Source organism: Columba livia, chromosome 1, assembly GCF_036013475.1.
Source record: "Columba livia isolate bColLiv1 breed racing homer chromosome 1, bColLiv1.pat.W.v2, whole genome shotgun sequence".
Lineage (NCBI taxonomy): Eukaryota > Metazoa > Chordata > Aves > Columbiformes > Columbidae > Columba > Columba livia.
In genome coordinates, this window is record NC_088602.1 from 152,199,504 (window position 1) to 152,220,959 (window position 21,456).

Genomic DNA, 21,456 nt, shown 5'->3' on the forward strand with positions numbered 1-21,456 from the left:
CCGTCACGTGACCCACGGTGGCGCCGCCGCCACCCGGCGCTCCCCCTTCCCTCCCCCCGCCCCGGCGGCCGGCCCCGGCTGCGCGGTGCATTGTGGGAAGGGCGGTAAGATGGCGGCGGCCGCCGCTGGGCTGAGCTGGAGGCGGGTGTCTTCCTTCACGGGGCCGGTGCCGCGCTCTCGCCACGGGCACCGGGCGGTCGCCATCCGCGAGCTGGTCATCATCTTCGGGGGCGGCAACGAGGGCATCGCCGACGAGCTGCACGTCTATAACACGGGTGCGCGGGGCGGCGGGCGCGGCCCCGCCGCGGGCGGGGGGGCAGGGAGCGCGCGGGGCGGGGCCGTGAGGCGGCGGGGAGAGGGAAGCGGCCGCGCTGTCATGGCCGTGGCCGCCGCTGCCACTGGCCTCCTCACAGTGGGGGAGCGATCGCCCCCCGCCGCGCCCCCAGGCTCCTGCCCTCCCCCTGGGCTGCCCGCGGGGCTCCGGCTGAGGCGGGGCCGGAGGGCGGGCTGTCCCCGGGCTGTAAAGCGGCCTGGAGCCGGAATGGGGAGGCGGGAAATACCCCTGGGCGAGGGTTCCTCCCGGGGTTGTGCCGTGTCCTGGCTGATGTTTTGGGGTTAATGTTGCTTTCCGGGAAAAAAGGGACCTCGAAAATCTTCATGTGCTTTCCCAGCCCTTCGTCCCGTGGTGCAGAGGCTCCCCGGGCTGGCTTAGCCCCTTCGAGTGCCCGGATCCCCCTTCTTCCCTCTGGTGGCAGCTCCCTAGAGCCGAGCGTGCTGAAATGCTGATAGAAGTCTTGGGTAGAAAAGTGAACATGTTGGCATTGGGAGCTTTTCCAAACAGGAAGCTGCCCAAGACCGATTTTATTTGTGAGAGAGCAGCTGCCTAAATAGTTCCTGTACGGGGTGCTGTGTGGGGCTGGAAAAATTATGTGTAATTTCAGATCTCGGGCTGAGATGGGAGTGCAAAGTGAGCGATCTGTGCTTTGCAGTCAGCCGGTGTTGTCTGCTTCTGCAGTGTAGCAAAAGCATGAAAGTCAGAGCATGTTAACCAGCTTTTTAACTTGCCAACTTTTAAGAAAAATTGTAAAATTATTCTTATTAGCACCCTCCCCCCCCAAAAAAAAGAAAAGGCAATGGTATTTTTGCCAGTGTTTTTTAGATAAAATCTGGGAGCACAAGCATGTTTTGGAGGTAGTTCATAAAGTGGAAAATGTTTACTGTTAGAATTCTTCCAGGCAGATTTTTTTTCCATGGGAGCTTAAAGATCTGCTATACTCAATCACATTTTTTTGGGGAAAAGAAAAATCTCTTAACCGTTCTGTTTTGATGAGTAATCTAAAGAAAGCTTTTACATCGTACAGTTAGACTGTGTTTCGGAACAGAGGTTCTGATAAGCGGCTTTTGAGTGAGTCTTAATGTCATTTTTTACTTTTTTTTGCCTCTTCTTTCTGCTAAAGGTGTTTCCCCTTTGTGGCAGTGACAAAAAGGATCATGACTCAGTTGTTCCAGTTCCCAGATGAGTGTTTGGCCCAAACTGATGTTTTTTTCTGGAGGAGTAAGATGCAGGACTGTGACTTGGGCCGCCTGAGTTGTAATGTCATTAATTGCTCTTGCTATAAGTATGGTGACTTCTGAGGAGCTGGCACACATCTTAATCCCCTGCAGCAACATTCACTGGAAGCTTCTAATTTCACGCTGTTCCTCTTTGTGCTCATGAAAAAAAGCTTAGGAAAAATAAGACAATATTTCCTGTAATTCTTTCATTCCAGAACAGTTTGAACACCAGTATGCTGCTGCCGGATCAGGCAGTCTCGGTTGCTCTCTCTTGCCTGTGTGCCTCTCCTCTCCCATGTGTCAGTGAAGTGCTCTGTAGACATTAACATTGATCCCAGAACAGTGTAATTAGTTTTTCAATAGGCCTGTTAAGTCCAGGCACACTGCCATGCTCCTGAAGCTCTAATTATTCTGATTCTAGGGCTGGCTCCCTCTGAGTTAGTGTAGTTATCTCTTTTGTGTGAAACTGCACTTACATTCCTTGTTAGCCCCTTTATTTTGGCAAATCTATTAAATTGTGTGTGACCCTTGGTAACGACTTACAGTGACCTCATGCTCATTCATATATTGAGTAACACTGGTTTGATACAGGAGTTTGCTCTTCTTTTTAATAAAAGAAGTTTTAATTCCATTAAAACCTAGCATTAAACAAACACGTAAAAGGTGGTTCTTTAGAAAGCAGAGGTATTTAGAAATAAACTTTCCTTCTCAGTCTTGAAATATTTTTTTTTCTTTCTTTTTCCTAAATAGCTACAAATCAGTGGTTCCTTCCTGCTGTAAGGGGAGATATTCCTCCAGGCTGTGCAGCACATGGATTTGTTTGTGATGGTACCAGAATACTAGTTTTTGGAGGAATGGTTGAATATGGAAGATACAGTAATGATTTATATGAATTACAGGTAGGAAATGTACGAAGATGTTTCGGTTTTGAGTAGCACTTGATTTTTTATGAATAAGCATTTTATATTACCAAGTGCAGAGGAAAGTTAGACGAGCTTTGCTCTGCTCCAGGAAGAACAACCTCTTTAAATAAATTGTGAAGATGGAGAAAATGTAAACAGCTGTGAAGAAGAAACTTCCATCTAGACTAAATAACGTATAAGATATTTACTGTTTTATGCAGGTTAGCTCTTACGTGTCCCTTTTAATGTATATCGTAAGAAAAGCCCAGCATTCCCTTAAAAATAATTCAGAAAATGTAAGTGTTAATATTATCTGAATTCTATTGACTGTGAATGACTATAGATGAAGATATTTCTGAATATATTCTTTCCTGTCTTTAAGGCAAGTCGATGGCTCTGGAAAAAAGTAAAACCTCAAGCTCCTTCCACTGGATCACCACCTTGCCCTCGACTTGGTCACAGCTTTTCTTTGTATGGTAACAAGTGCTATTTATTTGGTGGCCTGGCAAATGAAAGTGAGGATTCAAATAATAACGTTCCAAGGTATGCTGATTTGGTTTGAATTCTGTATGTTTAAAAATAAATTACTAGACACAACAACTTTGAAGAGGAACATTCTAGGGAGGCTGCCCAGTGTACCAAGTACTCACATTTGGATTGTGCAATGGATGGGTTACATGCAAAAAAGCTTAAATATTTCTTCTGCTAATCCCACAATATGTAACACTGACTGACAGCTCTGACACTTTTGGAGGGAAACTTGAGTAGACTTCGGTATTTTTTCTGTTATTTTGGGTGATGTTTTCAAGAATGGCTTGTTTTTCAGAATTAATTAAATCAGCAAAGTCTTAATGAGTCATCACAGAATGCACAATGGAAGTTTCCTCTATAATTCTGTGGAAAACAGATATGAATTAGTCTGGAAATTTTTTAAAGTAACAGCTGAAGTTGCCTTTATTATTGGCAAACAGTGCTATAATGCTGAAGTTTTATATCCACATTCACCTGCAGTTCAGAGCAGCTCCACTCAGCTATGAACTGGTAATTTTAAACCCAGTAAACAAGAGGTATCTGGTGTGAATGCCAAGATTCAAAGACCGTTATCTAAAAATAACTTGCTGATAGATTCAACAACAAATGACTAATTGTCTGTTGGCCAGCCTGAAGACATCAGAAAAGAAAGAGCTGCTTTTCATCTTTGCCTTAGAGTTGCAGAAATCTCTAATGTTCCACATCATCATGAATTTCTCAGAACTTTGCAGTTTATTCCAACTTTGTCCATATGTAGTAGTTTCTGCTAAGAATGTTGTTTACCAATGTTGAATGTTTCTTTCATGTAATAATGTATCAGGTATGATATGAAAGCATGTTTCCTTAGAGGCAACAAGTTCATAGTAGTTCATTATTTGCTTTAAATGTTTGGTACTATCCACAATATCATCAGATGTTTTGGGATTTAAAAATGCTACACTCTTCGAGGACTGGAGTCTGTAATACTTGGAAGCAGTCAGGATTTAATGCTCACTTTTAATCTTGCTTGTAAGCAAATTTTTCATACTTCGTCAATAATACCCTAGATATTTAAATGATTTCTATGAACTGGAGCTGCAACACGGTTCTGGCGTTGTCGGCTGGAGTATTCCTGTGACCAAAGGGGTCTTGCCGTCTCCCCGAGAATCTCACACAGCCATCGTGTACTGCAGAAAAGATGTGGGAAGTCCAAAGATGTATATTTTTGGAGGGATGTGTGGCTGTCGGCTTAATGATCTCTGGGAACTTGACATAGGTGAGTTGATCTGCCAGTAGCAGTCAGTGCAGGGTCGTTACTGGCTAAGAGGAAAAATGATAGTGTATAATGATTAATGGCATCATGTGGTACCAATAGTTTTGGGACTTACAGTATTAACCTTTTGCAATTTTTGGAATGAAACAGCTACAGTATAGTTTGCTTATATTATCCTCACTGATTTTGGCTACACTGCGAGATTGTTTCCTTAAAGTGCTCTAAAGATTGTCACTATGATAACCAAGTTGAATAACCTTAATGAAACCATAATATATCTTTTTGATAAACTGATAAACAATTAGTTTGTCAGTATTTCCTGTGAATTTTTAAAGAAGGTTTGAATGCTCGTTATTGTGCCTTCTATCTTGAAGTGGGCATCCTAAAAAGATGACATCTTGTTATGTTGAATGTTAGAGGTATGTTCCCTCGTAAATTCCAGGTAGTGAAGTATACAGTAACAAGTGTTTTGAGGGTTTTTATTCTTTTCTTTTAGAAACAATGACCTGGTCAAGACCAGAAACTAAAGGGACAGTACCACTTCCTCGCAGTCTCCATACGGCCAATGTAATAGGAAACAAGTATGTCTGTTGTTAAAAGCTCAACTCTAGAAAGGTACACCTAGTAGGAGAATGATGATGCTTATCCACTACTGCTCAGTATAAACCGTCAGCCCTGTACAGTACTTTTCAGGTTCTAGTATCCTACGTCAGTGGAAATGAAAAAGTATCCTTGTTAATTTAAGGGTATCAAACTATCAGTGTTTCCATCCAGCAGGACAGTGCCAAACCCACAAGCTTCTTAATGCACCTTTGTGTGTTCTGGGGCGGTCTCAGCTGGACCTGATCTGGCTCTGGCCAGAGACAGCTTGAACGCCTCTGAGTCTGTGACACGATGAACTAGTGAAGCAAACAAGCTGCTCAAAGAGTAGAACTAGTTCTAGGCAAAACCTTTCCACATTTTTGTGGGCCAGTTTTTCTGTAGTCTATTCCTCATTGCTTGCTTTCTTGCTAATATGGTTTGTTTTGGCAGCTAACATTGTTTAAGTGGACATTTAAACACAGGTTTTGGTCAATTTTATATCAGTTTACAAGGTGGCATGAGGAAGAAGAGGCAAGTGGGGAGAGAACTGCGAAAGCTTTGTATCTTATGATCCAGCAGCTTAGCTTTTTATTATTTGCTTAAAATGCTATTAGTTTATAGCCTGCATTATGCTTTTAAATTTTGATATCTCACTTAGATACCAGTCTTCTAATTTTAGAATGGTTTATCGAGAGGTCTGCAGTAAAGGCTTATAGAAATTCTGTGTAAACGTGTGATTTCTGGGGAGTACTAGCAGTTTGGTGGTTTGTAAAAAGATAAAGTACTAACATGTTTCTGGGAAGTTCTTTGAGGAGTTTGGGTTTTTGTTGGTTGGTTTTTTTAATCTGTTAACTTACTCAAAAATTTCAGAAGGTAGATATCTGCAACAATACTTTCCAAAGAGTAGACACAAAAAAAATCTGCTGTAAACTAGACCTGTAAAGCACTGGAAAATTTCTGTTTTGTCCTAGTTTGAGAGAGCACATGCAGCAGATCTGGATGTTAATTGGCTTTTCTTTTTCCCTCTTCCCTCTTTTCCTATATTTCAGAATGTATGTTTTTGGTGGATGGGTTCCACAGTCAGCAGGAGGTGAAATTTCTGCTCATGATGGTGAATGGAAATGTACCGGTTCATTTTCTTATCTTAATTTGGGTTAGTGTTTCTGCCTTTCTGGGAGTGGGCATTTTGAATTAATACTTTCCTAACAGATTAGAATGAACATTTTTAAGAAGCCAAGAAAAGTTTTAGGACACACAGTTGCAATGCTAGCTGACTGAAGAAGATACCAGCTTTTTACATCTTTCTTAAGAAGTTATTTTAAAATTATTATTTTTCTTGGAACATTCAGCAGGTTTGCTGATGCAAATCTTTGTTAATACAACTTTAAATACTAAGTAATATAGATATTCCTTCTTCATTTATAAAAGAACACAAGAGACAGATCCAGAAATGAGTTTTTTCTAAATGTGACAGTACTTTCCATGAATGCTCACCTTCTGATCCTGTATTTGCTTGAGAGAAACAACCAGAGGTCAGAAAATTCATTCTGTATTAATTTATCGTATCTTGCAAACTAATTGGAAAGTGACCTTCTCTTTGCAGTATTGTAGATTTAAATGCAATTGTCTGTAAAAACAGAAGTGATTTATTTTCGTTTTCTCTGAGCAGTTATGTGTGTTAACATCTGTATTGCTTGTTTTGGAAGACATCTAGAAACTAAATTTTTTGAGTTTCATTTACTAGATACCACAGAATGGATAGGTCTGATCTCAGATTGCCAGGAGGACAAAAGTAACTTGTTACCAGGGCCAAGAGCAGGACACTGTGCTGTAGCAGTTGGCACTCGTCTCTATATCTGGAGTGGTAGAGATGGTTACAGAAAAGCGTGGAACAATCAAGTTTGCTGCAAAGATCTTTGGTACCTTGATACTGGTGAGTCAGAAATAAATAAGAGGCTTATACTATGTTCCATATTTTATTAACAAATGGGAAGCTGGCATTGATTATCAGAACATATAAAGCTGTAGCAAACTCAAAGATTATTTAAATTTTAAAGTTTATTTAAATAAACCACGCTTCGCTGTTGACTGTTTGAAGGCTACAGCTCTAACTTAAACTGAAAAAAAAAAATAGCAAAGCTTGTTTAAAGCCTCTGGAAGAACTTTGTGACTGGATTCTGCATTGCATGCCAGAGTCAGTATACACGAAGTGCTAATGGGGGTTTTACCTAAACTCAAGGTTCCTGGCCTCTCTTTTAGTGATCTTTTCTGCTGCTACTTATTCTTTTTTACCAAACCCCTCATTCTCTTGGGATCATTGCTGCTGATGCTACTGCTTCCTCATCTCTTGGACTGCAAAAAGATACTGTCAAATCTGAGAGAGGACCAAATTGTTTCTGGGGCACTAATCACTCATTAGTAACTGGCTGATGGCAGGACACTGAGATGGTATTGGGAGAGAGGGAACTAGAACAGTACTTCTGAGCGGGAGGTGGTAACTACTCAAGTGGAAGTGTAAGAATGGTTACTGGAGATTGTGGTGGGGGTTGTTTTGTTTTTTCTTTCCTCAGGAAGATCAGAAGATGACAAAGAGTAGCAGGGGAGGGATGTGCTTGAGAGTGCAGCCTAGTCAGGCATCAAGGCAAGTGAGAGAAGCAGGTTATTGGCACTGAATCATGCTTAGGCTTCAGCCTCTGCAGAAGAAGTTTGAAGGAAAGCTCACTTTAGCTACAGAGAGCAAGCAAAAAGGAAGCACAATCTTCTGTGAATCCTCTCCAGGAATGCATAAAGCTTTAGGAGACAAAGAGCTGCGTGCAGCCTTTTAGGAAGGGATGAGCATCTCTTATCTCTGTAGTCCCTGTAATGATGTATATACAACCCGAAGACTTACTCGCAGCAGAAGAGCCATTAAAAAACAAAGCATCGAAACTTTAGCATTTGTGGACACTCTAGAATGGCACTTTATAATTCTCTGACTTGACTTGCCACCTTTGGTAACTGTTTCTTGTTGAATCTGGTATATGTTGAGGACTACTGGTTTTGCTTGCATTATATAGATATTTCTTAAACTGGTAAAGGAGGGTAATTTCAAACATGCCATCTGTGTTTTATTGGTTTCTTGTAGAGAAGCCTCCAGCACCATCACAGGTACAGCTGATTAGAGCTACAACCAACTCTTTTCAAGTGAAATGGGATGAAGTACCTATGGTTGAAGGATATCTTCTTCAATTACATGCTGATTCACCAGTGCCATCAGTGGCTGGAATACCTGGTACTGGGGTTCCTGAGGCTTCAGTGCTGAGTTCACAAGGTAGTAGTCAGATCGTATTACACTAATGTTTGTGCAAACGTGAAGTAGAGGATTACATAAGTAATAACTAAGAGTTTGATTTTTAGAAAATTATTTTAAGAAAGAGAGACGGGCCCTATGTCTTTACATGCATGCATTTTGGAGATAACCAATGATGGAAAACTCACCTGTAACTTGTCTCCATCAGTTTTGGCCAGCTGTCTCAATATGAAGATATTTGCACAGTGTGGGGCATGATTTCAGAAAGGAAACAGTGAGGAAGGGATTTTATCCAACTGTTTGGCTTCGCAGTTTCAGTTTTAGAACAAAGTCTTCCTTCAGGCAACTTAATGTCTTCCTCTTGCTTACTGGAATAGATTCCAACCAGCATAATATTAAGTTTCGTGTAACTGATTGGAATTTGCTTTTCTTTACCTGAAAGGTGGCTCTTCTCTACATCCGAGTCAATCATTGCCTAGTGTCCCTTATCCCGAAATGAAGGTGGATCATCCCAGCCAAACAAATAATGTCATCCCTAATAATGTAAGTGTAAACTGAAAATGTTCAAGTGGCAGAGTATTGTGGGAAGCAAGAAAACTGCCAAAACACTGTCTCAGTTTTGAAAGTCCCTGCATACTTTTTGGGCCTTAGAAAAACAAAACTAAACAAACAAAAAAAAGACATCTGCTGAAGTAGTGATGTCTGTTGTCTTACATTCTTTTTACTTTTGTGATTGACAGTCTTTAAAGTCCTCCCTGGTGATGCAGAAAGGGAACTGCAATTGTATTGACTTCCAGAATGCTAAGTGGAAGCCTGATACCAGTAGAAATATTACTAATCCTTAAAATGTTGGTGAAATTAATGTAGGAGGCAAAAAGGACAAGGCATATTCCTTCTTTGTTAGCACTTTTACGCTTCTCTGCTTAGTTCGTAGGTTCCTACTACGGTATAAACCCAATTATTATCTATTCTGGTTGTGCAGTTGTACATGTTCCACTATTCTGGCAATTTAAAAGAAAGAGGGTAGACACACTCTGGCTAAAGGGTCACATGCATTCTTGTGGAAAACACATGTAGAAGTATTATAAATTGTGCTAACAGTAGAAACATCTTAGGTATGTGTCAGGAAAGCAAAAGTTGAAAACTCTAATTGTGATTTTTCCTGTCGTCTTAAGTGCCCCTAATAGACTAAATTATGCATCAATGAACTTCCATGTAATAACACAAGAATGTGAACTCACTCTCAGGTAAAATTTAATATGTGTCAGGGACACTTCCAAGTCATTGTAGAGTTTCAATATTTGTTTTATAATGGCTAAGATAAGGTGGGTTGTGAGGCTGGTTTCTTGTTTTAATTTCAAGTGTTAGGGGGATTTGTTGGAGGATTTTTGTTTGTTGTTTTTGAGCAAGCATTTTCATGCCATGTTTGCAACTGAAATTTCTGAACTTGGCAATTAAACATTAACAAATGTGTTGTTTTGGTTAGGTCCAAGTTTCCCTTACATCCAACTCAGTATTAAAAGTAGAAGGAAAAGAAAAGGTTGCAGCACCTGAAAACAAGACTACACAGGAGACTATGAAAAACCATGCAGATGCTACAGGATTCAAAGAATCAAATGCCCCTTCTCTTTTGCCCGTTTGTACTTCAAGTAAGATGACTATAGAATAAAAATTAATTTAAAAGTGAGAGTTAAAATTTACCTCATAAACATAAGATTATTTCTAGTTTGCAATTTTAAATTAGTTTAGATGCCTTCATAGTTTAATAAAAAAAACCTTGTGCTAGTTATTACTCTATGTATTTTTAGAAGATTTGAGGAAAAATTGAATCTTAAGTTGTTTGAAGTGTTGCAAGGGACATGAGATTCTCAATATATTTGTTATTAGGATGGCATATATGTCTCTTTAAAAATAAATAGCCATTTTTAACATCAAAGAACAGACTGACAGGGCCAGATTCATTTTACAACATTAAGGTGACAGTAACTCCAGGCTGTTATTGACACTACTTCTGTCTGTGCATAGTGAAAAGCTATTAGCCGATGTAAAATTTTAGGCAATGTAGAGAGGAGCATGTTTCTCTCTGACTGTAAAGGAAACAAAATGACTGGGCACTGATTTCGGCGTTTTGCTGAAGTGCCTTAAGTTCAGTGTAGTGAATCCAGGCTCAATCACTTGAAATGTTTGGTTTTGACTTTTATGTAATTTATTGGTTGTTGGATTTTCATGTTCTTCGCAGTGTAATTTAAGTATCGTGGAAATTTTGGATCTTGGTGCTAAGTGAGAAGCAGACTTCCATGGTCGTTAATCTGAAATTGATTGTTATAAATCTATGATGCTGATTTGTGTGGATACTTTTTCCAAATTCATCCTTTCATAATCAAATAGATGTAGAATAGCAAGCTTAAAACAAGTGAATTGCTGTTTTAATTTAACTGTTTACATATATCAGTTTATAACTGTGCAGACAGACTCCTGCTAAGTTGTATACCTAAATGAAGCATTAGCAATTAATACCTCAGATTCAGGTTAGAATGGGTCTAAACTCTGGTTTTATGTGCAACTAAAGCCATTAGATCAAGTTGAGATTTGTTAGGTGTTACCCATATTGAATTCTGGTTGATATTTTCTTTTTTGAAGGTCCTCAGACTTCAGCTAATGTAGGTGAATTACATGACTTGGACAAACGAACTGTAAATCCCGATGCTTCTGTATCCAGTACTGTCTCCAGCACACAAACTATGGTAACCCAGCAGGCTGTTAAAACTGAATCATCAAGTACAAATGGGGCAGTTGTTAAAGATGAAACTTCACTAACAACATTCAATTCAAAATCTGAAGGTTTGAAATGTGTTTCACATACTGTATTTTGAGCCATATATATCTAAGGCCATCAGAGTTCTTCTAGTGTGGTGGGATTCCCATTTTGACTAGTACCTGGGATTGAGATAGGGCTTTGGGCTTTGAGGACCTTGGGCAGCCTGAATGATCTATGATTTAAACATCTTTTAAAATCAAGATGTTTCTTTTATACACTTGTAAATAATTTTGTTTCCTGTAAGTGGAAAGTCCTTTAAATCTTCATCTTTGCAAAAGCCCATTTTCTGAATAGCAGTGGCAGCCAGTTTTGGTGCCCATAGAGCATTTGCTTTCATTCAGTGATTGTCTGTTTATTTAGTCAGCCAAAGACTACAAATAGTAGCCTTAGATGGTTTTGATTTTAAACAATTGACCTCTGCAACAAATATGGCCAGTTCATGTGACTGGCTCACCACTAGCCAAATGTGGTGACCTCTTCAGAGTCTGCTTGAAATATCCAAAATAAGCAGCAACACAGAAACTAAACATACTGATAGTTTTTGAAGTTTTATTTTTCGTTAATATCAACAGGCTGTCCTTACTATTGTTTTGAATGTGAACTAAAGAACTGTTATTCTTTTATTGACGCTGTGTGAGTAGTGTTATTTTTATCAAAAAGTATTGTATTTTAAAAGCAAAAACCAGAAACACAAGTATAGAATACTAATATTCCCTTGTGTTGCTTATGCGCTTTATCTTTTTTTTTAAAGATTTCATTTTAAATTTAATAAATGTTCTTTTTCCTGTCTATTAGGATTGTTTAAAGATTAACTGCTCATGTTCAGACTGTATTGATGTCAGAAACAATATATTTAAATTAAGATTTCATGCTTAGACTACTCATGCAGCGTCATCAGGATGTGTCTCAATCTGGTATTTAGATTATCTGTTCACAGATTATTTCATATGGTTTTCATAGTTCTGTCATTTCTTTAGATTTTCTGAGTCCTGCCTTCTGTTTGTATTATCTGCAGCAGCCTGCAATGCCAGGCTCTTACAGTTGCTCAGTGAATATGACGCAAGCCAAAATTAGTTGTTCATGTTATAAATAGAACTGCATGCAAAAGAAGTCTGAGGCACACTTTTGCAACAAATACTTGTAAATGGCTGTTGAGGTCAACTTTCATACTCTGTGTTAAATTTTTCATATCACTTAAGCTTTTTAAATATAGCTTTTTGTTTCTAGCTGCTGAAGCTGCTTATATCGTGCCTTCGACAAGGGTCAATACTGGACAGACAAATGATTCACACTCCTCAGTAAGTCTGAAAAAGTATAATCAAATTGCTGTATTTATTGTTCTATTGATTAGTTGCATAGCCCTTCTGTTTTCCTTTAATTATATCTCTGAAAGAACAGCAATGTATATTTAGGGCTTGACATGAATAATAGAAGGGTAAACATTTCTGTTGTAAAACTAATTGCATTGTGTGGGTTTGATTTGAGTCTAAGCAGCAGTTGTGTAGTTGGGAGGAAATCCAAGTATGTGTTTCAGCTGTTGAATCGTTTTTATCAGCTGGCACAGTGAAGTGGTCTCTCTGCTGCATGATATGGAAATGTAAAATGTTTTTGTCTATGCACAACTGAATTTAAAATGAAGTAGGTATTAGATCAGACTAGTGTTAGCTGCTGGTCTACAGGTTTGAAACGTAACTAAACTGACATCTTGATGTTTTTCCCTAGAGGAGATGGGGACTGGCTATGCAAGCTGTAAATACTGCCTGAAAAAGTAAATGCTTCCTATTTCACCTGCTTACAACTTAATACACAAACCCAAGGTGCCACTGTTGCCACCAAAAGAGAGGAGCTAAGGATGGGAAGAAGCTGCTAAAGGGTTGGGGTGCTTTCTTTGCCAAGAGCAACTGCCACTCCTGCACATTTTCCATGGCAGCAGGACCACGGCCTGTCTGTGGTGGGCAGACAAGCACGAAAGATGGTTTGTCTTTCTGGGTCAGTCAGGGACAGTTCCCATACCCTCCACCACCATCACCCCATGCCACAGCAGAGCCCCGTTCTCAGCTGCAAGCGAGTTCAGCCACCGCTTGAAAGAGAGAATGTTTGGGGCTGAGGTGTAGCTGAGTTCCAGGCAGAGCTACCCGTGTTGGACCATGTTGTGGAACTTCTTGACCTCTGAGGGAAGTTAACTCACAGCTACATGCTGCTCCAGACACCTAGTTCTACAGCTTTAAACTTCTTCCCCACCTTGTTTAAACTAAAATGTCAGAGGTGACATCCCAACTTTTCTTTTTTTAAATGATGGCCTCTATCTAATGTATAAGAACCAGTTGATTTTGAACAGTATTTTAATGGTAAATAATTTGACATACAAGAAAGTAACACTGGTATAAAAGGGGGCGTCTGTTAAATATGCTAGAGTCTTAACATTTCTTTTCCATTATGTTGAAGTATGGGTAGTCAACATAACATGTTCTTCAAATACTAGAAAACTCCACAAAGACAGATGGCACCAGGGAAAACAAGAGACCGGCAGTGGTATGATGTTGGAATTTTTAAGAACAACAACGCTGTGGTGAGCCAGTTCTACTTGCTGCCAGAGGAAACGTTGAGCAACTCTAACAAGGTAGCTGCTAATTCTTCTCTGACATAACTTGCACATATTTTGGAATCTGTTGCTCATATGGTTGACAACAAAATGTGGGATGTTCTGATACTGCAGCAGGATCTGGTCCTTAGAGAAGTTTTGTATTTTGCCCACCTTTTTCTACTATTTCCTGAAACAGATTAATTTTCTTCTGTTGTTTTTGTATCATAATATGGAACATCCTATTTTCCTACTGCTAATTCTTTCCATATTTCTAGCTTTAGGAAAGAATATTAAACTTAGTGAGCTTTCAAACCAGTAAAAATTCTTAAAAACTAAAAAACCCCACAACTTTTATTATGTTATTTAAGTACAGCATTGAAATGTTTAAATCAGAGTTTCTTCTCTCTTTCCAGAATCTTTTTATACAAATTGTTAAAGGTACTAACAAGACATAGGCTAGGATGCTTAAAGAAGAGTAGATGTGGAACTGTAGTGGGGTTTGTATTAGATTTCTCTAACTTAATGTTGTTGGACATGTAAATTTATGTATGAAAATGCTATACATGTGAAACTTGCAAAAATATTGCAGCTTTGGTGAAAGTGTAAATTAATGCTGTCCTAGTGAACTAGAAACAAAAAGAATGGGTATATATTTTCTTGAGGCAGAAACAAAAGAACAGGATGCTTCCTTTGAAAGCAATCCACAATAAATGTTGTGCATCTTAATTTTAAAGAGCATAGTACATCTTACAGTGTTTGCATTGACTGTTATTTCTTATACATTATTCAGAAGAAAAATAGTTCCATTGGAAGTTTCAAGGATGCATTGATGCATATTTTAAACTTGGAAGTACAGTAGCACACAATGTTTCAGAAACCCATTTGTTACTAACTTACAGTGCTTTTCTTTAAAAATATTTTGATGACCTGTGCATCAAATTGCAACTACAGGAATAACTGGTTTTGAAATAAAAATACATTTTAGGACAGAAGAGTATGCTGATTAAATCACAAGCTATGCAGTTGGAAATTTGGAAATGCTGCTTGGCTTTTGCTTTCCCAAGTAAAAATAACCGAGAAGTGCAGCTCAATTTAAATGATTGAAAAATGGAGCTTTTTTCTTTTTAGATAGTGGTGTAGTCTCGTATCTTAGATCAGCTGTTTTGAGGGAAGCTGGAGCCTCAGCCAGAACCATTTTGTAAATCCTGATTTAAGTACAAAAGTATTAGATTTTCAGTTTCAGTTAAATTTATTAATCTCAGTTTATCACTACCCACTTTCTGGTTTTTTAGGCTAATTGTGTTTTAAGTATTTTAAAAATTAACACAAATGTTGCTTTATTTTCAGATGGAAAATGCAAATGTACCAGACTACAGATTACTAAAGAAACAGGATCTTTTTCCAGGAACAGTGTACAGGTTCAGAGTTGCTGCAATTAATGGCTGTGGGGTTGGGCCTTTCAGTAAAATCAGTGAATTCAAGACTTGCATTCCAGGTTTTCCTGGAGCTCCTTCAACAGTCAAAATCACCAAGGTGAGAAATACAAGTGGTTCTGGTTCTCAAGTATAAAATTCTGGTCACAAGATCAATCTCAGAACTCTTTGGTTTTAGCTGGTTTGTTGTTGTTTTTCTTCCAAGTTAGAATTGTCATATAAAATAGTGTTAAATGCTCACTTGGTTTACCCTGCTCGTGATAGAATTTTAGAAATAGAAAATAGAATAGAATAGAAATTTGCTATAAAGAATAATTTTAAGACTTAATGATCATGTTACCAGATACACATCTTACTCAATCATCTGATAGTTTCCCTGTTATTTTCTCTTTGTGCATTCTTAATTTTACAGGGGTTTCCCATGCTTTTTAAAAAAAAGAAGGCACATTCTTGCCTCCAAAGAGTGATGGTATTTGGTTAGAATTTTCAGATTATTTTAGAGGGTTGATTTTGTATTTTATATGTAGATATATATAGATATATATTTGAGTATCTAATCGTTACCTACATACTATCACATTTTCTCCTTTTTCTTCAGAGTGTAGACTGTATTCATCTATCTTGGGAGCCACCTGCTTCACCCTCTGGAAATATTTTAGAATATTCTGCCTACTTAGCAATCCGTTCCACGCAGTTACAGGAAAATCCAAGTCAGCTTGTGTTTATGAGAATATACTGTGGTCTTAAAACATCATGTATAGTGACTGCTGCCCAGCTTTCGAATGCTCACGTTGATTACACTTCCCGACCTGCCATCGTGTTCAGAATTTCTGCAAAGAATGAGAGAGGATACGGACCAGCCACGCAAGTTCGGTGGCTTCAAGGTAAAGTCAGTGTCAGATGCAGCATTTAAATGGGCTGTAGCTGTGGCAGAAAAAATGGTGTAGTGTGTCTGTAGAACCATCGCTTTTCTCAGCAGTGTGCGTGAGGTTCTTGCAATGTTTTGTACCTTCTAGAGGCTGTAAGAAAATATAGTTGTTGAATTTGGCATAACGTTTTAAAAAACTTCACAAGCAATGACAAATAAGTACTGAAATCCTAGTTAGTGAGTCTTACCCAGTCCCTGAAATACTAAAAGCCTAGCAAGCTTCTGATTTCCCTGTGCATCACCACAGCCCAAAGGTTTTTCAATCTAATGAGAAGTAATCTTGTTATATGCATGGGTGTAATCAGGTTTTTTTCTTTAATCTTTTGCCCTCCTTATTGGAAACATTTTTCATAAGGTGACGTAAGGTGCGTTTTTGTGGTGCATATTCGCTTTCAAGTCTTTATTACAGCCAGAAGGGGTTTTGTCATCTTGTCCCAGTGCTTGAAGTTGTGTGGGTTCGTGATGAGTTGGGGCTGGGAACGGATCCACTGAAAAATCAGTTTTTAGCCTGATCGGTTCTGGTTCACCTTTTAAGTAAGCCAGTCGGAGGCTCGAAACCAGAAGTTTTTGTGCATTCTTCTCTCGCCCCGCTCCTTCCCTTTGCGGCTCAGCTTTCTGCTGGTTGGGAGCTGGTGTTGCTCCATGTGAGGTCCTGTGAGCTGGGGGAAGGTTGGGAAAGGCAGAGCGAGGGGAGCGTGCCCTCCCCCTTGGGGAGCCCGGGGCTGTCATATTGGGGGAGTTGACCTCTGTTTGGGAGTGTGACCCACAGGCTGCGGTTGAAAGCCAACTGCTGAATACACCACTGCTTGTTGTTTAGCATGTGTTTTCCTAAGGTGGAGAGCAGCTTCCCTAACATTTAGAATTCCATGCTGTTTTAACCCTTTAATCAGCAAGGGGTTTGACCGTGATCAGTATCCCAGAACTGTGAAACAGTTGTTGTTTGAAAGTGTTTGACCAGGTACACCATGTGAAACTACAAAACGTTTAACAATGTCTCCTTCTTTTTGCAGATGTGAAAACATCAAGCTCAAAGTAGAAACAACATAATCAATCTCAAGTTTCGAATGTAGTGTTTAATGTAACTCTTGTACTATTTGTAAATGCTACGAATATTTTATTTTTACATTGTTTTTATCTTAAAAGTATATAACCTTTTTTACGTTTGAAACATCAGCACTATACAGCCTTGCTCAGGTAAGAGTACCATATAGAAACTATATTGAAGATGGAGGGGTAGAGGACCATACTCTACCCAGTAGCTCTTTTTGGTAGTGATAGTTAGCATGTAAAAAATGCACAGTTTCAAATTAAACATAAATAAATACAAAACTGGCACATGCAGTAGTATTGGAGGTGGAGTCCCCATGATTGCTACAGATCTTACATAGGTAATTCATAAGATTTGGTATATATATGAGCAAATTCTCTTTCGTTTCAATTCCTTACACCACGTTCTTCATTGGGATGCCTGAGTACAAGGCAAAGATTTCCAGTTATTATATAATATAACTTAAAATGTATAAATATTTTAATATATACTTTTTTGTAAAGAAATGATTTTTCTACTATTTGTAACAAATATGGTAATCTTGAAAGATATCCCTGAAGATTTAAAAGGAAAAAGATAAACTTAGTCATTTTCTCTTATTACAAAAAATGTCAATTCATTGTAAAATGCACTACTAATACTTAGAATTATCTTTTTGTAGTTGTACAAATCTTAAACTTGTAAATACCAATGTTTACAAGAGACCTTTCTGGTCTTGTATGAAAACTTCCATGAGATTCATTCTCTTTTTTTTGTTTTTAAATCCATATGCTTTGCTTTTAGCATATGCTTGCTTTTTGCACTAATAATAACTTACCTCATTCCTGTGTTTGTAATCACTTGTGTTGCTTCCATAATGTTTCTGTAAAACTTCAATCTGAAAATTTTAACCAAAGTTTAGAATACATGGTAAGCAATTTTGCACATATTATATGGCAACTTTCAACATATTTATTCCAGTTAATCTTCTTACGTGCTTGTTTGCTTTACCAGTATATTCTACCAATCAGTTTCAGTATTTCCCTTTTACTATGCATCATTCTACATTAACTAGCTGGCTGATGAATTCAACAAGCATTACTTCTAGGAATAGGTTGAACCATTCCTATGCTAAAAGAAAAAACATTGTTCACAGTAGTGAAATAAAGGTAAACATTTTAAATGCTATTTATGTACCTATATATAAACCTATGTTTACCAAAGTGTAGAGGAAAATGGCTGAGTTAGACAAGGTCACTAGGTGAATAGATTGAGGCACTTAAATAAGATTTTAAAATAAAATCTAAATTATTTGCTGTGCAATGAAGTTTATACTTTGCACTTTAATTTTGCCCCAAATGCCAAAAGACTACGTCAAGGTAGAATTTCTTGCCTCTGCCAGTTAAATTTGTCTTAAGAGGGTTTGTAAATATATAAACTAAAATAAATGATGTGCCTGGTTTGTTGGGAGCAGTATCACTAAAATAATAGAGGTTTAACAGCTCAAGTATCCCAGAGCAGATTTAATAGCCAAGTTTTAGCTACCCTGAAAATCAGGGTTGTAATGGAAGTGCTGATACAGCCTTAATTATCGCAACACAGCACATGCTATAATAGCATATAAGAAGTGCTGGGGACCATAAATTGTTAGAATAGTGTTAATTGTGGCACAGGAGTAATACGTGTGGGTTTACTCCAGAGAAAAATCTTCTGTTTATGACAATGACCGATATCCCAGATTCACTTTAAACATTGTTTATAGTATGAATGTATAGGACTTTTCCTGACTTAACTGGCTTTAAAATATTTGTGTTTTAATGGTCCATTTCATCGGGTATGATCTCACTACCAATACTGTCTGATAACTCAAATACCATACACATGAGCTGTTAACTAGAAGAATAGAACTTGGTTTTTCTTATTAGTACTGTGAAAGAAGCCTTTAGAGAAAACACTTGTGGCTTTGATTTTGTTGGTTGATAGCTGTGATTGTAGAGTTGTTATTTAAGAATAAAATCTGTTGGGTATGTCTGGGTGGAGTTTTTTTGCACTTGGTTTCACATGCTTTGCACAATTTCTTTTTCAGTAGGTATGTCACAACTACCAAAGGGTAAAACTGTGGCGTTTTCAATGAAAGTATAATTTCCTTGTAAGTGTGCTTTCTTCAGCTGACTTGACATAAGATGTCACTTTCTCTTCTTTGTCCAAGTTGGGTGATGTTGAATAGTGATCATACGCAAATTTTCAGTTCTTCACAGTTTTACTTTTAAATGGAATTGTGGTACGCGCTGTAAAATACACTTTGTGGTCTGTTTTTAGAACTGTATTTATAACGTCTAAAACCCACCTGTTTGCCTATCAACTAGATATCAGACAAATACTGATTTTTTTGCTTTAAAATTTGTTTGGAAGACTGCCGACTTCGGCTCTTAGAGAATCTGTGTTATCCATTTGTTTTGTATATTGCTAAAGGACATGTAACAGAAGCTGAAATCTCTTCAAGGACAGTATCCTTATTGTAGAAATGTCTAGATTTACTACACTCCTTAGGGCAGTTGTGACTGTGTAAGTGTAGGACAGTTGTGCCAGTTACGGCAGCCACTGCTACAGCTTCACCTTAAGAATGTTCTTGTGAAAGTGGAAATGAAGTGAACAATAACCTACACTTTGTGTTTTCCAAGTAATTATAGCAATATCCTTTGAATGTAGTTTGGAGTAGAGCACATGATCATGCCATAAACTCTGAAGATATAATAAGTATTACTGTTGTTATCTGATATTTCAAGATAGCGAATTTGACGTGAACTTAGTCTTACAGCCTGTTACTTAATGACCTCTACAAGGAAACTGACATTTTGTACAATTCCAGTTGATCAGTCTTATTTTGAAGCATTGTTTGTTCTTTGTAATAAAGTGGTTGTCCTATCTAAATGCATTGTAAACACACAAGTGTATGTCTGCTTTCTCAAAGGTGTACGTGCACACACTTCAGATTTCTGCCCTTCTTTAGAAAAGGGGATGATACAGAGAGAGTATATTTGTCCTGACGGGGGAGAGGGTTTAATGATAAGCATTGTAATACTGAGTATTACGCTTTCATAAAAATTATCTCCCAAGTTAATTCTTGGCTACCTCATGGGGGTTTCTTTCCTTAGTCGAGGTTCCCCAATTTCCCCACCCCGCCTCCCCCTGCGGTTGCTGTGCTCTCACCATCACTCTGCACCCTCCTTTCCGTGCCTTTTGGCCCTGCAGCTGGCCACAGCCTCTGAAACAGAGTTTTGAGATGACTTCACCTGTCTATACCAGCGGCTACATTGCTGCTGTTCAAAGTGAGTGACGAGGAGTTTGGTATTGCTTTGTTTCAGAGAGATGGGAAATAAGTGAGCACTCAGCCTCCTCAGAAGGCATCTCATAAGGGTATGAATCATGAGCATGTACAACTCTGCTCAAAATGTCACAGTCTTAGGGCAAGTTGCTACATTTTTATGGCAGGTGACTATGGGGAGCTCCTGGGGAAATGTTTGTAGATGCAGGGGAGCAGGGAGGAGTGAGTGAACTGAAAGGTCTACAGGATTGTTTCTAGACCTCTTTAAGAGACTTTGTTTAGGAAACTGCTAAAAGCTGTCTGTTCCAAACTGATTCCTTCCTTGTATTCCTAGCTCTTAGAGTAAGTGTTGTCTTGTTTTCAATTATTTGTAGTCTTTACATTAGCAGAAAACCTAAACAATTAGTGAAGAATTCTCTCATCTTGTTTTTTCCTTTCTGTTAATAAGATTCTCAGAGTAGGAGTTATTTTTTCGCTTTAAAGCAGACTTGATTTTGCTGTATGAATTTATCTTAAAAACAACTCGGCATTTTTTTTCCTCCTTTATTAGCTGGTCCCTGGTGTATTTTTACAACTTTTTCTAGTGAGCTAAAGGCCAGGGTTGGTTGGTTGGTTGTTTTTTCTCTGTGGCTTCCAGTTCTGATACTGGAGCAGTTCCAGGTGCCCAGGGCAGGGGTGGAGAGCACTGAGCGCTGGCATTGTCTTAGCAGTTGATGTGTTCCTCCTCCAGCTAGTGACTGTGGAACCTTCATTTTGGTGGTGTTTTCCATTGAGGAGATCTCTTTCATTAAAATTTCTAAAAGTTAGTTGAAAGTAGCAGGAAGATGAGCTCAAAATAGATCTTCTGGCTCCATGAATGAGTTTTTAGGATACTGCAGAGAGGAATTCCCTGCCGGGTGCTGTGGGGCAGGTGGGGGTTGGCTGGATCCCAGTGGGAATGAACCATGTCAGGTCTCAGCCAGAGAATTTCTCTCTTGCAGCTGTGGAGCCCCACTGCGGACTTACCCGGGCCTGGTTTGGGAAATAGCTGCTACAATACAAATCATGAACCAAACCCAGATGTGTCGCCTGGCCTGAGGACAAGCAATACAGCAGGGTCTGGGTGGCTGAATCCTTCTGTCTTCCCCAAACCAAGGGGGGTGGTGGTTGAACCCACCTGGAAACAGGCTTTGGGCAGCGTCAGCACCCAGCCTGGCACTGGGAAGCCCCATCTGTGAACAACAGAGCTGCC

The 21,456-nt window shown here is 38.8% G+C and overlaps 1 protein-coding gene across 4 annotated transcripts; it reads left to right on the plus strand.

Annotated features, from left to right (window-relative positions):
* Positions 1 to 70: 70 nt before the first annotated feature.
* On the plus strand, positions 71 to 19,831 carry HCFC2 (host cell factor C2). Of its 4 annotated transcripts, XM_065038847.1 has the most exons (16): positions 72 to 275; positions 2,305 to 2,453; positions 2,839 to 2,999; positions 4,034 to 4,242; positions 4,736 to 4,820; positions 5,871 to 5,974; positions 6,566 to 6,754; positions 7,946 to 8,131; positions 8,553 to 8,653; positions 9,597 to 9,759; positions 10,751 to 10,951; positions 12,156 to 12,226; positions 13,411 to 13,548; positions 14,860 to 15,045; positions 15,544 to 15,829; positions 16,884 to 19,831. In XM_065038847.1, exons 1-16 carry the CDS (start codon positions 110 to 112, stop codon positions 16,907 to 16,909), a joined length of 2,421 nt encoding a protein of 806 aa, XP_064894919.1. In that variant the 5' UTR covers positions 72 to 109; the 3' UTR covers positions 16,910 to 19,831. The 4 variants fall into 4 exon arrangements, with proteins under 4 accessions (XP_064894927.1, XP_064894914.1, XP_064894934.1 ...); XM_065038855.1 differs by lacking the exon at positions 6,566 to 6,754 and having other exon boundaries at positions 71 to 275; XM_065038842.1 differs by lacking the exon at positions 16,884 to 19,831 and having other exon boundaries at positions 71 to 275; positions 15,544 to 16,874.
* Positions 19,832 to 21,456: the final 1,625 nt, after the last annotated feature.

Bases quoted from the DNA above. Each gene is read 5' to 3' on its own strand.
- HCFC2 (XM_065038842.1), top strand. From the start codon at position 110: ATGGCGGCGGCCGCCGCTGGGCTGAGCTGGAGGCGGGTGTCTTCCTTC. The intron at 5,975-6,565 runs GTTAGTGTTTCT...TTCATTTACTAG, and splicing joins ATTTTCTTATCTTAATTTGG to ATACCACAGAATGGATAGGT. The intron at 15,046-15,543 runs GTGAGAAATACA...CTTTTTCTTCAG, and splicing joins CAACAGTCAAAATCACCAAG to AGTGTAGACTGTATTCATCT.